This window comes from Lissotriton helveticus, chromosome 2_1, assembly GCF_964261635.1.
Source record: "Lissotriton helveticus chromosome 2_1, aLisHel1.1, whole genome shotgun sequence".
NCBI lineage: Eukaryota > Metazoa > Chordata > Amphibia > Caudata > Salamandridae > Lissotriton > Lissotriton helveticus.
In genome coordinates this window covers 1,189,975,068-1,189,995,157 of record NC_136059.1, presented here as the reverse complement: position 1 = coordinate 1,189,995,157, position 20,090 = coordinate 1,189,975,068, and the positions used below count along the sequence as shown (strand labels likewise).

The following is a 20,090-nucleotide window of genomic DNA, read 5'->3' as shown; positions in this document are numbered from 1 at the left end:
AAGCCGAAACATCGATCATCAAAATCAGGTTCAGAGGACTGCATTTGGAACCCCTATACTGAAGGAGTATGCACTATCCACCACTGTAAAATTCAGATTCTGTTCTCAGACATTGGAGTCCTGCTGTCATATTTGCCTATGGACATTGGCCCTCCCGCAACAAATGTGCATCGACACAGGACCCTGAAAAAAGTAGAAAATGTTTACTTACATTTTACTACTTTTTTTGGCTGATTGGGCTTCCCTGTCACAAAAAAACAAGGGAGGAGCCCGAATAGTGCTATCTCAATTGGCTTCTGCAGAAGAGGCTGAGGGAGTGCTACAGGAGAATTGGCCCATTTCTTTTTCACCCTGACTTTCAGTAAAGAAAGCACTCCCTATTTTTATGGGAGAGAGTTGCTATTACCTTGCAATGCCAATGCAATTGCAGATTTCTAAAAAGGCACTAAAAATATATGTAGATTATGTGCATATCATAGGCGGTGTAGTCTATGAAGCTCACTGCCCTGATGTGTGACTTCATTTCTGCCTGCTGGGGAGGAGGAGGAAGGTGTGACCTCCTCCCTGACCAGCCTATGTTCCTGACTCCTGGGAGTCATCACACTGCATGGTAGGGGGTCAGAATCCTGTTTTGGCTGCAGCAGGCACAGTAAACCCAGGCTTGCCAGCCAAAGCACAGAGCGGCTGGAGTGACCAGGAGGGCAACCACTACACCAAACTCCACATATTTAGGTGCTCCCATAAGGGAGCTAGAAAGCCGGGTCTGCCTGGGTGCAAGTCCCATGTTATCCTATTGACTGCCTATCACTTACTGTGTACTTTAATGGTAAAGACACTATACAGAAAGATAAGATTGCACTTACATGTCTACACTCTTTATTTTGTAAGCTTGTTATTAAACAAAGTTCATCATACAATGCGGTACTGAAAAAGACGCTGTAATCAACAGAATCTGGTACAGTACTGAGACTGGAACATAGTACAGGTAATAAGCACTGGACATTGAAGACTGAGTCTTCCTCTGGCACTTTTACGGCCTTGGAGTCGATCAGGTCTCGCCACCGCCATAATCTATCAGTCACTCAACCTAGCTCCATTGCCTCAATGCACCACCATTGTCAGTGCCCCAGTATTCTCGCAGGCTCCCTACACTTTTTCGAACTTTCTGCCTCAGTAGATCACCTCCTCCACCCTCTGACACTAATCTAGATCTGCCTCCCACTCTACAACACTCAGAGGGACACTCGCTCCCCATCATCTTGCAACATTTCGCTTTTGCCACTTTGGCCGCTGTTGTCAGCCAAATCTTTGTGTAAAGAGGCCAAGCCAGCCACTAAAAGCCACTTGGCATCAAGGGGCAACCACAGAGACACGACCCGGGACATTACATCTGTCACCCCCCGCCAGAAGCCCCGGATCACGGGGCACAACCATAAAATGTGAAAAAAGGTGCCCTCTTTGGTGCAACTCCTGATGCACTGCGACGTATCAGTTGTCCCAATCCTATGTAAAAGACGGCTTGAGTAGTATGACCCGTAACAAATTTTGAGTTGTACTAGCCTGAACCTGTCTCAGATACTATTTCTCTATGACCATGCAGAGCCTCGGCCCGGTCCTCGTCATCTATTTCCCCAAAGTCGTCCGGTCAAGTATTTACATGTCTACACTTTTAATATATTGAACCCTGCATCCTGGGCACAAGAGCCCTTCTCTAGGGTGATTGACATATACTTAACAGCAATGCTGTGACTTTGTCACACATGGTAAGGACAAAGTCGAAATGGAGCAGTGAAATCTGTTCCTGCAGTTTGCAATGGCAGGCCTGCTGTCATTAGTTTACCTGTCTCACTCAGGGTGGCACAAACAGTGCTGCAAGTCCTGAGTACCCCTTTACCAACCATGTCCTGGGTACCACACGTACCACACCAAGGACTTATGAGGGAGGTATGATGCTTGTCAACTGGGCAAGCCAATTACACACATAGGGCCAGATGTAGGACGGCAAATACCGGTCGGTAACCGGTATTTGGTGTTTCACATGTAGAGGGCCTTATAATTACAGAATCGGTATATTTACCGAATCGGTAAATTTACCGATTCTGTAAAATACCGAATCGTTAAATTTACCGATTCGGTAAATACAGATGTAGGTGGCACTTGAAACAGTGCCACAGGCCCTTACCGAATCATTATTTACCACCAAATACTATTTGGTGGTAAATAACGAATACTTGTGTACATGCACATCTGCGCATGTACACCTGTGCCATGTGGCACACATACATGCCCTAAGGGCATGTATGTGTGTCACATGGCACACAAGCCAGTAACAGGGGTGCAACAGGGTGTCAAAGTGACACCCTGTCCCCCTTGGCAATTCGGTAATTTTACCGATTCGCTAATTACCGAATCGGTATTTGCTATTGATTCCTATCGGCTTCAAGGCCCATAGGAATCAATGACAAATACCGATTCGGTAATTACTGAATCGGTAAATACAGAATCCTACCGATTCGGTATTTTTTACCGAATAATTACCCACATTAGATTTACCGATTCATGAATACCGAATCGGTAAAATTCGGTATTTATGAATCGGTAAATCTAATTTACCTACATCTAGCCCATGATCTTTTAGAAGGAGCACTGGCACTGCAGCCTGGTTAGCAGGCTTCAGTGCACTGTCTGAGTCGAAAACCAGCATCAGCATCTAGTAGTTCAAATGGGGACAAAAAGAGAGGGGACATCTGCAAAGAGCCCTGTTTTCTTACAATAGGTTTATATTTTTGTAATAATCTGCTGCTGAATCTGCAATATTGTAATGTTATATCACCTTAACTACAGTGCTTAATTGGTGTTTCTAGCTATAGATAGTGGCTCCAGGAAGTATAATACAAGAATGTTGTAATCAAGAAATTTTCCAACAAGAATATCATGTCTTAAATGTCATTTAGAAAAGTATCGTCCCATTGGCATTAATATTAGAAAATGTACACCCAATGGGAAATACATTTTTGTAACCAATATTTAGGACATGTATTTATGTCAGGTAATATTTTGCAAAATATATTCTGACATTCAACAAGCAACCTGCAAGACTGAGATAAAGAGGTAGGTTAGGGTGGTGGAAGGAAGAAGATTGAGGTGGAATCAATTCAGCCTTGGTACTAAGCATCTCCAGCATTGGGCAGCACTCGGTTGTGGACTCTTGAGTAAAACTTTGGAGCATATTAGTTAAAATTATCGCAGTTTTATCGGCAGGAAACTGCTGATAAAACGGCGATAATGGGGTTGCTAATATGCGTTATAGAATTCCTATAGAATCCCAGGTTAGATGTTTTGCACATCTAACCTGGGATTCTATAGGAATTCTAGAACGCATATTAGCAAGCCCATTATCGCCGTTTTATCAGCAGTTTCCTGCCGATCAAACAGCAATAATTTTCACGAGGTTCCTTGCTAATATGCAACTTTGTTCCCAGCACTAAAAACTAAGCACTGGGTAAGTACAATAATGAGAAAAGTAGAAATGAACAGAAAGTAAAAGTTTGTGTCACAGTACAATTGAAATGCAACACAACCAATTCTCAAAGTTGCATTGATGTGGGTAATACCAACTTCTTTAAGTCTATTCTGTTGAATTTCTACAAACCACGACAGGGTGAGAGAATAAGTTACCTGGTGTGCGTGGCTCTCTCCGATATCTCGGCTTCCACGTTGGGCATCCCGTTCATCCTGCTCTGGAGCTCCAGATTATCCTTGGCATACTTGCCTTCAACATCTTGTTTGTAAGATGACTCCATGCCCATGATCGAGCGAATCATATCAGCCACCTCCTCCTTTTCTGATATCACAACAAACATTACAGGTTACCCGGGCCACAGTTCACAACATGAAAACAAGCTTATGGTGTGAGCCAGCCTGACTTAGAGTTGGGGTGGACTGGAAAATGCTCCAATCTCTGGTCAAAATCCTAACTCTACAGGAGAATCTACCCTCAGAATTCATTTCAACCCAGGGATAGTATGGTGCGCTAAAATGCCAGCGGATTCAGTACTTTCTACAAATTATTGAATTTCTTCATCACCATCCAGCTCTAAACCAGGCCTCAAACTCTCCTTACGTCTGATACATAAAATGTGGTAGGCCACAACACTTATGTGCTGCGACTCACTACTGCAATTCAAAAGGGACAAATCTATGAATATTTACAAAACCAGGGCGGGGGGGTGAGGAACGTGGGACTCCCCCAATTAGATATAAAAACTATAAATGCAGAAGAAATAAGTTGACTGCAGGGGAAACTAAAATGAACTTAACAAAACAAATGAAAAAATAATGCGATATGCTCCCATTATTGATCACCACATGATCCCATACATGCCAACATTTTAATACAGGGACGTGGGAGATTTTAAATAATAAATCGGGAGAAGAAAAATTCCGCATTGACTTCTGTTGAAGAAAATGCAATTTTAGGCAGGAGACAGCTCAAATAAAGTCATTTTTGGCTTGAAAAATCGGTAGTCTCCCGCCTGAATCGGGTCTATTGGCACGTACGTGATCCGTACAGTGGAATTAACCTCAAATGGAATAATGAATCTTAGGAACCACGTACAATCCCTGATGTAACCAATACATTTTGGCAAAGGATTAGTTACTTACCGGTAATTTTAGTTCTCTTCCAGGGGTATCCTCATCAAAGTCATAAGCACTAGAATATTCCCGCCCATGCGCGGGACCCCGGAAACACAATCATATATGTGCCCCACATATATGTATCTCCATATATATAAAATAAGCAAATGCACCCTTATTCACCAGAGCTGAATAATGCTGTAAGGACTCCCCATTATTTCATAAAAGAATACATTAGAAACAGGGAAAAACAACAGCAAAACATGTTTTGAATATGTTTTAATGCTTAGCAGTCAGAAGAAACTCTCACATAGGACTGAAAGCATATACAGCTCCCAGGCTGCATTGCAGAAACACAGCCTAAAAAGATTGAAAAGCTAACTCATAGCAACATAGAGATAAACTGGCACCATGCCTTTAAGGCAGTCATGACCCCCAGCTTCCCATCATGCCTCAGGGGTGACAGTTAGGTCAGTTATTCTTTCCGGCTCCTTCAGGAAGGATCCTGGTTACACAGCTCCACTTCTTTCTGATTTAGTCAGATATAATCTTCACTTTTTGAACTCTTTTGACTTACTTTGATGTTTTTGACCTTCTGAAGTAAGGTTCTGTCTTTTTTTGACAGTTTTGGGCATTTTATTCCACTCAAAATGCCTTCACTTTTTGACCCCTGCCCTTCTTGTGGTAAAAAGAAGACCAGGTCAGACTACACACCAGTTCTAAGGTCTGGTATTTTCACGTTAACTGAAGCATAATGAGTGTGTAGTCCATTGTGTAGGTGCAGTAACAAGTGGGACAAGCAGACAGGCTTTGAAAAATGTCAAAACATTTTTACAAAAACCCACTCAAACGAGTACTCTCTCTTAAACTGTCATTTTATTCTCACTTCAGTCTCTTCTGCCAGATACTCACTTTCCTCTAGTTATACAATCTGTCTTGTTTCAGAATAATTCAAGTTTAACTCAGGTATTAGGATATGGTTAGTAATTTAAAATGTTTCTTGAAAAATGCTCTGCATTAATTGTATAAACGTACAGTACTCTGATACCACTGGTCTAGTGCACTATAAAATAATGCTAAAATAAATCTTGTCCTCATTTAGCAGGATTGCATTGTACATGTTGACCCCTTTATAGAAGGGCAGGGGAGGGTGATCTGCCAGCAGCCAGAGGGGCATTGAGGCTCGTGAGCTATTGTAGCTCTCAAGCTACCTCTGAGTAGCTCATCTGTGTGCAGCCCAGCATATTAAATTAGAAAGTTTTTGCTTGGTTGAATTATTATACACATAAAAAAACTGACATTATACAGCACTGATGATATTAGTAGCTGTCAATGCGTTTCATTGCACATAAGTTACTCTCAGTACAGAAAAGGTTGGAGACTTTCATTGTTTGATGCATTTAGCAGGCATGAAGTCTGCAGGCTTATCCCGAAAGGTGGGCTTTCAATCTGTGTGGAACTTCTTAGAGCCTGCCGCATCGTGGAGAGGAAGGAACACTCAGTTTTCTAGTAGGGGGGCTTGGCACAAAGGGACCCACCATAATTTAGCTGCAAATCAGTGAGTGGATTGAGAGTCTGTTTGTGGCTAATGAAAATTCCAGCATAATTGGCAGCGTGTGATGCAACATAACCCCTGGGTGAGTAGAGATAAAGCCCTATATTTGGAAGTTATGCTAACATCTAGATGGTCAAGTTTGTAAATCTACACAATATAAATAATTTCCCTTGCTTAGTCGCTTACTCACTCCCTTACTCACTTGCTCACCCGCTCACTGATCAATAGGTACTGCCGAGGCAGCACTGAAGGAAATGTTACCTAATTCCCACATTAATTCAGAAATGGTCTAACATAGGCAACTTCAGCATCAGTGCAAGGTACTACCAGAACGAGACAAAAAATGTGTTTTTTTACACAAGTCATTGACAGGAGTGGTGTGTTCTGGCACTGAAGCACTCTTGAACTGAGATTGCCATTGACAAGTGGCACTTTTTTCAGACTTCAAAGATTTGATAAATGTGCACCTGAGTATTCTCATAAAGCAAAAACCAGCTGGCCATCTATACATGTACCATCTTTAACTCATAAACTGTACATAGATTTCAAAGCCAATATTTCCTTTACCTTTGGGGCTGGCTGTTTGGATCCAATGCCGAGCATCTGCAAGCGAATCAGTCTGCAAGATGTGACAGAGTTTTGAAAGGACCTGTCGATAAACCAAGAAAGGAAACAAATGAAATCCAGTATACAAGATACACACACAGGACACGTCTTCTATTGCAACAGGCTTTTAAAATGTTTGATAAAAGAGGCACAAACAACATTTTTATATATCACTGGACTGTTAGGATTCTAGGGAATTAAAACCGGATTTCAGGCTTGGTTTCAGTGTATGTTTGTAAGCCATCATAAAGTCACCAGAGTCATCTCGTCAGATATGCAATTAATTCATTCGTGCTCCAGTCGGCTTTTTCTGTCGGGCTTGACAGTTCAGCTAGCAGCAAGACATATTGTTGCCAGATTTTCATAACAGAGTGGGTTTTATGGAACAGATCTTTTTATTCATTTTAGAAGGCATACCAACGCATATACACAGCCATTCGCCTATAACCACAGGGGCTGGCGGTTAGGAAAAGATTCATAGGATATATATATATATATATATATATATATATATATATATATATATATATATATATATATATATATATATATATATATATATATATATATATATATGACATCAGCTTCTTCTCCCCACGATCTTCGCAGATAAAGACACGGCACAGCAACAGATGACTTTTTCACTGAGTTTATTTACACACCATGTGCAAACAAAAGGTGCATCAAAATACGGACGGTCTACGCGTTTCGGCTCCTGCCTTCAACTGTACCATAGAGTCCTAGGGTCTAGACCTGGTTAAATGTAGTGCTTTGTGTAAGTGCCCTCTTCCCTTTCCATGGTCATCTAGACCTTCAACCCTGCAGAGGTCATTTTTGGCCGGCTCTTATTAGGGGCCATTTTGTGTTTTTGATTACCGTGAAGTACTCTTCTTCAAACATACCTATTGCAAACCACATTAAAATATTTACAATATTATGATTATCTAATCATAGTCCTTCATTAACCACCCCTTAGTATATACAGTGCACATCCTACAATACAGTACCAGCTAAAACGTATTGCATTGCATTATTTCCTGTAAAGTACCCACTTATATTCAATACAGTTCTAAACTAGAACTCATAGCGTTGCACTCTTTCCTGTAAAGTACCCATATATGTTCAGGTTCAGTTAATTTTTACAAAATAGTTCCACAAGTGTTTCAAAATCATTTTACCAAATCATTGGCCCTTTAAATTTCTCGTAAACATATGTACACATATTCAATTTGTGACTGGTATAAATATTTTATATCTACAGTTATGTACATATTCAATTGATTTTAAAGTGTATGGCCAAATGTGTTGGTTTTACGGGATTGGTTATTTCTGCTGTCTGTAAAGTACTATATCTAACCATTCCATATCCCATGATGTCTAATATCCACTATATTTGTAGTCGTTTACCTTCCCTGATTCTATTTTGTATACAACTGGGGTGGGGATTGACTTGATTCATGGTTTGATTTCCGGTATGTGTCATATCCAATATCACATCTCTTTGTGTAGTTTGTCATACTCATTATATACAAAGATTAACAAAACCTCTGTGGAGAAGGGTTCACTCTCCAAGTTCTCTTTGTATAGTTCATCATACTCATTATATACATAGATCAACAAAACCTCTGTGGTAAAGGGTTCAATTTCAGAGTTCCTTCCTCCTCAATGTCTATCTACAAATGTACATGTAATTCGGCATCCAGATTGTGCCCGAACGGCACCTCAGTTCCCATACTCAATATCATTCTCGACTCAAGTCGTCTTAGTAATACAATTTGATCACCGCCTCTTTCTGAGATTTTGCTCAGTTTGATTCCTGAGTATTGTAAAAGGGCTGGATTGTTCTGATGATATTTAGCAAAGTGAGTAGCCATCGGGTAGCACGGGTCCTTATTTTTGATGGCCCTTAAATGTTGGAGTATTCTTAGTTTCAGTTTGTTTATGGTGCTCCCGATATAGAATTTTACGCATGGACATTGTAGTCTGTATACTACACACTTTGAATCACATGTGATATGGTCTTGGATTTTTTCTGTTTTGCCGTTTTGCAACTTGTAGTCTTTGATGTTAATTCCATGTTCACAGGCCTTGCATTTAAAGCATTTCCAGAAACCCGGTGTGTTTAACCACCTTGGTTTATTCCCTTCCCGCTGTTCTAGGTGACTTTGTGTTAAAATGTCCCTCAGGGAAGATGTCTTCCGGTATGTAATGCTCGGATGTACTGTCAAGCTCTTTTTTAAGGTATCATCCAAAAGTAGAACTTTCCAATGTTTTTGAAGGGCTCTTTTCATATTGCTGCTCTGATTATCAAAATCCATAATCAGTCTGGTTACGTCATTCTTTTGATTAGTTTCAGGACCCAAGCTGTTATCTGGCCTTTTGCTCTTTGGAATTAGTAGATCGGTTCTGTTCTTCATAAGCATCCTGGCTTTTGCAGAGGATATTACTTCTTCAGGATATCCCCTTTCCAGGAACCTTGTACCCATTCTATTTATTTCTTCTACTAGTTCTTCATGCTCAGAGCAATTTCTTTTCGCTTGTAACATTTGGCCATATGGAATGCTCCATTTCAATTTCACAGGATGTCCACTATTCGCATGTAAGATGCTATTACATGCAGTCGGTTTCCTGTGGATCTTGGAGCACAGTTTGTTGTCTTTCACCGATATTTCCACATCTAGAAAAACCAAGGTCTGAGAGCTAATTGATGAGGTGAAATGTAAGTTGTAATCATTGTCTTCTAAAGATCCAATAAAGGTTTTCAATGAGTCTTCATTTCCGTCCCATATGACAAACAAGTCGTCTATAAAATGACACAATAGTTTTATTCTAGGCCCTTCTGGATTGTCTTGGTCTTTCTTCACTACCTCGCTCTACCATGCTCCCATCAAAAGATTCGCATAGGTAGGTGCAAAAGATGTCCCCATTGCAGTCCCCTGTTTCTGGAGGTATACCCCCCCAAAAACAAGAAAGCGTTATGTGTCAGGCAGTAAAGGAGCATATCCAATAGCATTGTCGTATGTTCTAACAAATTCACAGAGCGTGCTTTTAGTGCATTCCTGACCACCCTTATGCCATCATTGTGGCGAATTGAGGTATGGAGTGAGGCAACATCAATGGTTGCCATTAAGTAGGTTGATCTCCATTCACTCCTTGAGATTTTGTGTAGGAAATCCATTGTATCCCTCAGAAAAGATGGCAAAGCTGTTACATAGTTCATGAGGAAAATATCTATGAATCTTGATGTGGATTCAAGTAGTGATCCTATTGAGCTCACAATTGGTCTTCCTGGGGGGCATTTGAGGGATTTGTGAACCTTTGGTAAAAAGTATATGGTTGCCATGATTGGATTGTCGGTTTTCAGGTAGCAATATTCCTCGAAGTCAAGTAGGCCTCTTTCTTTCCAGCCCAACAACATGGAGTGAAATTCGCTAGTCCATTCCTCCATAGGATTTTTCTCTAATTTTTCATAGTGATCTTGAATTTTTAGTTGTCTATTCGCTTCCTCGATATACCTTGAAACGTCCTGTACGACGAGGTTGCCACCTTTATCAGATGATTTGATAATTAAGGATGTGTCATTTTTCAATTCAGCCATGGCTTTATACTCTTCAGGTGAGAGATTTTGTTTTTTCTTCCCATTTCTCGCTGATTTGTCAGCAATCTTAGTTATTTCTTCAACCATCAGTTCTATATATATATATATATATATATATATATATATATATATATATATATATATATTGACTGAAAAAAAACATAGGTTTCAGCCACGTTATAGTTAGGAATTAGCATTTATAAAACCTTAGAAATTCACTGACAAAACCATAGGTTTCACCCATGTTATAGTTAGCTGGACATTTCTCTCATACAAAACCATTGAAATTCTCCCGTTATAGTTAGTTCAGCTAACTATAACTTGCGCGCCCGCAATGCACTTCTGATGATGTCCCATATTACATCACTCATCACATGATCAGTGACCTCACTGATGATCTCACTGATGATATCACTGATGACATCATCCACTGAATGTGTGTCTTTCTGAAAAATAAATATTTTTATATATGTATATCTAACGGTCGATAGAAGAATAAATAGGTAAATAAGTCTCTAAATGGATGTTTTTTTTTTGTAAATTTCATTGTATAACTGACTTATCAAGTATATCTTAGTGAATACATGTATTAGCGAGTAATGTTTAAATATGTAAATATCTGTATCAGTGTCTCACTTTGTGTATAAGTGGCTGCATGGGTTGGTGAGTAGCTACACGAGTGTCTATATGGGTTATTAGTTGGTTTTTTGAGTATCAGAATGAGTGTCTGTATGGTTTGGTGGCGGGTATTACTTAGGGCACAGATGCATGAATGACTGACTCACTGTTTGTATGTGTTTTGAAGACAGCATGTGTGCAGGAATGTACGGGTGGATGAATGTGTGTATGGGTGTGCTAGTGAGTTATTCACTGCCTCAATAGTGTCTTTATGCGTAACTACATGTTTTAAACTAGTGTATGTGAGTATTGATGTATATAACTAAGGATATATGACAGTGACAGATTGAAAAAGTTCCTGTATTAATAAGTATGTGTTTCTATAACTGATTGTTTAAGAGAGTAAGCATGTGTACGTTTCTGTACAAGTAGGTGTACTGGTGTGTGTACAGCTGTATATGCAAACAAATGGATTTTTGATAGTTTATTTGCATGTGTGAGTATGTGTGTGAGTAACTGTATGGATGAATATCGGTGTGTAACAGGATGTATAGGTGTATGAGTACATATAATGAGTGAGGACATGTTTAAGTGACTATATAGAACTGTTAGTGGATGTGTATGTAGATGTTGGAATTACTGAATAGGTTGTTGTAACTGGTATTGGTATCTCCATTTTTTTGAAAATGTTAGTATCTATTTTTGAATGCGTGTATTATAGGTTATATCAGGGTGAGAGGAGGTCTGCCACTCTTTCACATGGATGATTTCATCAGTGATGTCATTTGAGATGTCATCAGACGTTTTCTCACAATCATTGTGCGATGACATTTCGTCCTTTCTTAAAAACAAAATAGAGCTGATTTACGACAAAATTGTTAAGGTCACTAACTATGAGGGTAGCTCCTTTATCACCCCATCACATTCCATCACTCGTGATACTGACACACTTACCGCCTTTCCTGCTGTCAGCCAGAGTGAGGTTTATTCTCTGATGAGCAAAGTTAAAACAGGATCCTCACTAGATCTCTTGCCTGCCAAAATAGCTATCTCACTGGGCAATTTGCTTTGCCCTATGATTCAGACGCTGATGAATCTTTCCCTCAAGGAGGGTCAAGTACCTCAAGAATGGAAGAGGGCCCTTGTAAATCCCATTCGCAAGAACTCTGCTCTCCAATGGACAGATTTATCCAACCTCCGTCCCATTTCCCTTCTGCCCTATCTAAGCAAGATGACTGAGAGGCACGTTAACCCCTTCGATGCTTATGACGGAACGGTTCCGTCATCAGCGTCGGTTGGGCTGTGCTGATGACGGAACCGTTCCGTCATGACCACACCCGTTTTTCAAATCTTCAGCACAGCGCGAAAATTTGCGCCGCGCAGAAGCGGTTAACACCCACTTGTCAAATTTCATCGAGGTGTCGGAGGTTTAGATCACTCCCAATCGGGATTTAGACCCAACTACAGCACAGAATCTGCGCTCCTCTCTGTGACAGATTCCATCAGGATGTCGCAAGATAAAGTGGGCTCCATGATTCTAGTGCTGTTAGACCTGTCTGCAGCCTTCGACACCATATCGCATGAAATACTGCTCAGTCGTCTGCGGGAGGTTGGGGTAGGAGGTTTGGCTCTGCAATGGTTTCAGAGTTTTCTATCAGGTCGCTCACAAAGTGTCAACTTGGGCTCCTTTCGTTCTTCTCCTACGGATCTTACGAAGGGGGTCCCACAAGGCTCGTGCTTGAGCCCTACACTTTTTAACGTGTATGTGGCCCCCCTAGCTGACCTTGTGAATGCATATGGATTCATTCCGGTGTCGTACGGCAATGACACCCAGCTTTTATTCCCATTTCAGACTCTTACTCCTGCAATTAAACATTCTTTTGCGGAGGGTATGAAAGCGGTGTCCTGCTGGATGGCCTCCAATTTCCTGCAATGCAATGTAGGGAAAACCGAGGTCATGCTATTTGGGGAGGCCCCACTTCTGTGGTCACCTGACTGGTGGCCTTTAGACTTGGGGCCTGTCCCCAGTCCCAAATAGACAGTGAAAAATGTTGGCGTACGACTGGATCAAGGTCTGTCTTTAAGGGAACACGTGAATCAAACGACTGAGTCCCGCATTCGGGTAATTGGACTCTTGCGACGCGTGTTTCCCTTCCTGCCAGACACTTTTAGAAAGACCCTTGTCCAAGCCCTTGTAATTAGCCGTTTGGACTATTGCAACGGTCTTCTTCTATCTGCAAATGACAACCTGCTGAGTAGGCTGCAAGTGGCTCAAAACACCGCAGCTAGGCTGGTTCTTAATGCCCCGCCTAGAACTCCATCCCGCCCCTTCTTGGAGAAACTTCATTGGCTTCCTATCCGGCAACGGATTAAGTTTAAAACCTGCTGTACTATCCATAAAAGCATTTTTGGTTCAGGTCCTTTGTATCTGGCTGAAAAGTTTATCCCTTACAAATCAGGACGCACTCTTCGTCCAGTAACCAATTTTTGCTTCAGATTCCACCAATCAGAAAAGCACGACTGGGAGGCCGAGCACTTTCGTCCTTGGGCCCCAGTCTGTGGAACAAATTACCTCTCAATCTGAAACAATATAATAATTACCTAAATTTTAGGAAATTACTGAAGACTTTTTTGTTTCAGCTAATATAAGCCTCTGTATATCCTTGAGAGCACTGTCCTGCAGCCGTCAGGCAAAGCAAGCTCAGAGATACTCCTTCGGGAGTCGAGTCTAGCGCTATATAAGCCTTTAAATAAATAATAAATAAATCAGTGATGTCATCAGTGATGTCATTTGAGATGTCGTCAGTGATGTCATCAGTGATGTCACTGACCATGTGATGAGTGATGTAATATGTGACGTCATCAGCAGCGCATTGCGGGCGCACAAGTTATAGTTAGCTGAACTAACTATAACGGGGGAATTTCAATGGTTTTGTATGAGAGAAATGTCCAGCTAACTATAACATGGGTGAAACCTATGCTTTTTTCAGTGAATTTCTAAGGTTTTTTAAATGCTAATTCCTAACTATAACGTGGCTGAAACCTATGGTTTTTTCAGTGAATTTCTAAGGTTTTTTAAATGCTAATTCTTAACTATAAGGTGCCTGAAACCTATGGTTTTTTCAGTGAATATATATATGCACTGGAAAACTAAACACCCACTTCCTTTACAAAGAAATGGAAAGTTTGCATCTCTGCAACCTCTCTAATTTTTCACCTTAGTCATCTTCCACTCAATGAACACAACAACCACAAATACACACACCTACTTGCTACCATTCTTGCCTAAGCTTATCAATTATTCTTCTTTAATTCAAATTCAAAGTACAGGCCCTTTATTAATTCATCTTGGTAACTACTACCCGTGAATAGCAGTGGGTAATTTGCACACTTCTGTCCTTTCTTGCGTCTTTTCTACCACACAATGCGACAGGTTTACAAGCCCCTTGCGCCACTTTTGCATCATTTTTCCCATGACCTTGTAAATCTGCCCAACTGTGTGTACTTTATGCACTAGCTTTCTTCCTTAGTTGTTGTGCTAGTTTCTCTTGCTCCCACGGTGGAATCCAACACCCTATCTGTGTAATGACCTGGAAATCCTAAGATGCACTTCACTGACAATGCAGTGGGTAGTTTGCATCTATCCAACCTTTCTTATTTTTCACGTTTTTCATCTTCCACTCAATCTACACATCATTCACACATACACACATCTAATTGCTGCATTCCTTAGCTGTGATTATCAACTATTCTTCTATTTTATATTTATCTTCAAAGTGAAAGCCCTTTATCAAGCCTTTTTGTTGTAACTACTGTTCCAGGAATTCTGCTCATACACAGAACTGTGCATAAAGACTTAGGACCTCAGTGAATTACGGTGTTCCAAAACCCACCTTACTACACAAACACCCTACCAAACTAGCTATCAGTGACTCATTGGTTCTTCGCCCTAGAGCAAAAACACCAATGACTAGTCAACCCAGAACATGCGACTTAGATTACATGAAGTAAAGTGGATAACAAAAACACTCTTTCAATATAGTCTTACACCAGTCCAAAACAAGATGTAAATAAAGACACGTGCAACTTTGAAATGTTTATTTCTAACGCCATAATCTCATGCACAGTACCTTAGAAAATACAACCAAACATATTATCAGAAACAAGGTTGTCAGCATTGTTACTATTCTATGAAATACAAACAGAAAAAGCATCCTATGATGCTAAAGGTAAACAAATTTTAAATATACCTACATTTCACCCTCCCTACCTAGCTGATTAGTTTATAACTACAGAAAGTCTCATAGGACTACATGGGCAGACCCATACCTCTGGTACTCAGCAGTAGTGGATCACATTCAGTGTTCCACAAACTGTCAAGATACGAATTTTCTCCAACTGTGTGTAACTTTGCCTCCACAATGGATTATGAAATGCGCAAGTTTCAGAGGTGGCCACAGCTCCATTTGTATTATGGCTCGAACGTGCAAGGATCATTCTGAATAACAGACACAGTATTCAAGATAACCTTGATGTTCCATGATCTCACTATACACGCAAAACTAGCGAGGGAGTTTACAAATCTAGCATACCAAATTATTCTCATATAAAGTAAAATACTCAGCCTTCTCTAAACAATATCACAAGTACGTGTCATGTGCAAAGCAGAGCAGGAAAGCAAAAATAGCGTATAAGCTTCTAATAAACCCATGCTAACTTAACAGAGTGTGAGTGCAACGCTCAGCCCCACGGCACCCTTTCTTGATCAAAGCACGTGATATAAACGTGGGTGAATTAGAAACGCAGAGTCCAAGCCTAAAAAGCAGATTCAAGTTCACATTTCCCCAAAAAATTATTCGCTCTTTGATAGAAAGCAGTAGCTAAATAATAAAGAATACGTAGAAAAATCAAAGAGTCTTAATCCAACAGCGTGTAAGCACAGTATGTAGCAACAGCCTCCAACAGGAAGTCATTGTTCCCATCTGAAAACATTTCAGCCATCCAATTCAAAAGTGGGAATGAACATACATGTTCCTCAACGACCGGAGCCTCTATCACCATCAGAGGAAAACTCGGGTCATCTTCAATGTAACTGCGTGCCAAGAACGCAAGTGCTGCTGCAAAAACATTCCAACGTCCCATTATTACATGTGTCGCTGCTAAGGCCATAATCCCGCCGCCAGAACAGAGCAAGTCATGAACCAGTAAGGGGCTCATCAGCTGGTCATAATCCGCGTTGGGAGACACCGTACTGCAGAGACACAAATCCAGGGCCCAGTTGAAATCACAGCTCAGGCAATGGAAGACAGGTTGAACGCATGTGAAAAAGGAGAATCGAAACGATAATGCATAAGCTGCACTCAACGCTACAAGAGGCAGCGCTCCATAGTAACTAATCATTCGGTACAGCCGGGACATATTATCGTCTGCTGCAGGATGCGCATCCATATTTAAGTAAACAAATTATTAAAAGCACACCGGCAACTAATGCGAGAATTAAGTGCAAACCACCAAAGATACTGGAAAAAATCGAATGAAAAAATCCCAAAAAGACACCAAATATACTTTCTACAAAAGTCACAAGGCCACTGCTTCTAACTTTTAAAAAAATGGTAACCCCGTAGTCAAGGACACATTAAAGATACTCTGAATTAACTCCCCAAATTTCAAGAGCACGTCTGTATTTAATAAAGCATGCACTTCTGTGCGGGTGTTTGCTACATGAAGGACAAATGTTTCTGCACCAGATATAAGAGCGACCTCTTTTTGAGACAATAGCGCTCTTATACGACTCATTTGGTTGACTCCGCTTTCAAGGTCGAAATCGACAGCCAGATGGAAACATCCCGCTTCCCATGCAGAGGAGTTAACACAACTTTTTTTTAATCAAACCACACGCTCAGTTACTGTAATCAATGTAAATAACTCCCGTTTCCAGTAAAGTGAACGTTGTTATGATAGCAGGTGTCGGACTACCTTTCAAAACTCAGTCCAAATTAGCCGCATCTTGATTACAAGAGCCATGCAATTGTATGTGTATCCAAATTAAGTAGTGATCTGGTACTATTGTGCAATCCTCGCCATTCACATAGACTTCTTTTACCTCCCTCAGACACCTATATGTAAATGGTAATAACCAAGCTTCATGCAGATAAGTGCTCCCTAAACATCCATATCTGCCTATAGCATAGTATTTCGTGCAAACCTCAAACTTAACCAGGTTAAAAAATAACGTTATGATACTGTGGATAAGCCACACACTTGAATTGGATCTCCAATGAGTCAGCACTTCTAACCATTCTCATAGCACGCCCTGTGCTCTGATTTGACAGTGAGAGAGTGATCGCACCATAATTTGTACTGCTAATCATTCTCAGCATACGCTGCGAATACCCTTTGACGTTACACGTCGCATCAAAGCTTCCGTGTGACGTTGTAGTGTAGTTCCTATATTCCCAATAGGCTCTGCGCATTGGAATAACATAAAAGATAGTTTAGACGTAGGACTTAGGTCGACTAGGTCTCTATTGAACATGTTAGACTTAATTATGAGTGCCAGCTAGCTCAGAGGTCACTAGAAACTTTCTCGAGTAAACAAGGTGTTAACTTTCCTGAATAGACAAGAAGGGATTAGTTTCTGACAACCGCATAAACATGACAACTTTGCTCCCTCCAGAATAAGGAGTATATCTCCAGAGTCGCGGAAACAATAGATAACTATTTCACTCAGTCAATCGTGCAGGCTTAGTTTCACCAGAAGCGCAGAGAAATAGAGAGACGGGCGTTTTCAATAAAAGTGGTTATTTATTGAACAGTGTTCTTTCTCATGCAAGAGAAGTGAGTTGCCACAATTGCAATACTTGTTATAAAGTAAAGTGCGTACAGTAAAAGGAGTATTATAAAATAATACTGTAAAAGCATGGTATGGTTTCTGAGCCATACAGTATTTAAAATAGATAAAATATATACATATATAAAACCATAACTAAACATACTCAACTGGTGCTTCTAAGATACACCTACACCGGTGTACCTAACCTAAGCCTAGTACGTGGGAAGGAGTAAGTGAGCTGCAGTTTAAGTTAAGATAGTTTTTGCCAAGAATCTGATTCAAGAATTCTCTAAGGATCTAATCAGCTCCGTACCTTGGTTATAGAATGAATGAGGTCTTGTACCTCTTTCTCAGGACTCGTTCTCCCAGCAACCCGCAAGGGTGACTGGAAACACTGGAGCTGGATTTCTCTGCAGGAGAAAAGACAGCGTCTCTCTCAGTGCGTCAATGGGAGGGTCGGCTTCCTTCGGCACTTACCACAGCAGGGCTTCGGGCAAGTAGATAGCTGATCTGCTCCAAACCACTGTGTGTTTTGTTAGGGCAGCTGCTGGTATATTTATACCTGGAAGGTGCCAAGTTTGATGTAAGGTTGGACATAAGACGTCACTAAGAACTCGCAGTTCTTTTTAGGACTCCCGGAGTTCTAGGACAAATCCATACAGAAGCAGGGGGAATTCCCGGGCTGCTGGAGGCTTGGTTTGTTTAAGAACGCGTTGCGCTTTCTAGGAGTCTATGGGAGTAGCCTTGCCGTATTTGGACTGCATTGGCTATGACTAAATATAGATATGATTCTTATGCCTTTATAAGGATTTGATTTGTTATAACCACATAAGGGCATACATCGGGAATATTTAAATAGGGTCCTAGATACGTTTACAACACCCACTCCACGTATAATGTCCATCATTACTAAATACTAAGTAATTTTAAACATATGACTATGCATGTGTTTTCCATCCCACCCCAAAATACATAAAATGCATTTGAAATGGTATATACACGAAAAATGAGTAATATACTGTTTTTAAGCAGTGGTATCATTCAGATAATGCAAATATAGTATGTTCAAATATTGGCTGAATGATTCACGAAAATTACATTCATGAAATGGCTCTTAATACAGAAGAGAAGGTCGAGACCATTTCATCACATATTTATACAAGATTGTACATGTGCTAGAGGCTGAATCAAAATATTGTCTCTAGAGTTTCAAAATAGAAATCTTGTTCTCTAAGAATAGTTCTACTTTAAGCAGAGTATCATGTGCCAAGGTACTGCTTTTCTGTAAGAAGGCCCAAATTCCTTCTTCACCGTGATCTTTTCTCTGACCAGATCCCCAATCTTTGCAATCCAGACAGGTCTTGCTAGGACAGGTGGTTTTTCTTCAGTGGCCGTTGGCTTTAGCTTTGTGTTACTTAGACTTCTTCTTGTTTCATTTAAGCCCTGTTAAACAGCAAAACGATCTTTGATATCAAAGGTTTTTTGTTCTACCAGTGAAGTCTGACAATTGAGGTCTTTGATTATCATTCTCGTACCAAACAATAGGTCATACGGAGTGATTCCCCCCCCCGAGAATTTCTTGGCAGATTATTAAGACTACGTTGGACACTTGTTAGATGTTTGACCCACCTGTCACCCGAACCTAATACCCTCGCTGTTATAGATTGCTTTATGTCACGGTTTTTTCTCTCCACTACCGCATTTCCCTTGGGATGGAATGGGACTAGAGTACCACAATGCTATGCCCAAGCTGGCCATGGCCTCCTTGTAAGCTCGAGAACTAAAGGCAGGACCCTGGTCAGAATGTAGCATGCCAATTGCATATGTGCCGATAAAGACTCGCAAATCTTTTATAACAGTTCTGGCGTCAGCCGAGCGCTGGGGCCTCATCTAAGTGAATCTCGTCTTAATAATTATGGGATCGTATTTTTCCGTCTGGATGTCTGCGTATAGATAGCCTAATGCTGCCTAATAGAGGTGTCTGGGCTAGTGTCGGGTCCGGTTCACAACTGCGATCTCTGTTGCAGTCCTGACAATCCATTGCAAAGTTATAAATTTGCACGCTCATCCCCCGCCACCAGTATAGTGATTGTAATTCTATTAGAGATTTCAAGATCTTTTGGTGCCTCAGACCCATTCCCATGTGTGCTTCTTGAATCAAGTAAGCCCTCCGGTTCGTGTTTGGAATTACTCTGTCCCCCACTCCAGGGATTCGAGCAAAAGGAACGGAGTTCGCATCAATT

The 20,090-nt window shown here is 40.8% G+C and overlaps 1 protein-coding gene across 1 annotated transcript in view; it reads right to left on the bottom strand.

Moving 5' to 3' along the window:
- LOC144819668 (uncharacterized) overlaps positions 1-20,090 on the bottom strand; it is a 510,454-nt gene that overhangs the window by 90,761 nt on the left and 399,603 nt on the right. The window contains exons 7-8 of the mRNA XM_078677472.1: positions 6,761-6,842; positions 3,679-3,844 (exon numbers count right to left, since the gene is read on the bottom strand). Coding sequence (XP_078533598.1) covers positions 3,679-3,844; positions 6,761-6,842 — 248 coding nt within the window. The remainder of the gene's footprint in view (positions 1-3,678; positions 3,845-6,760; positions 6,843-20,090) is intronic.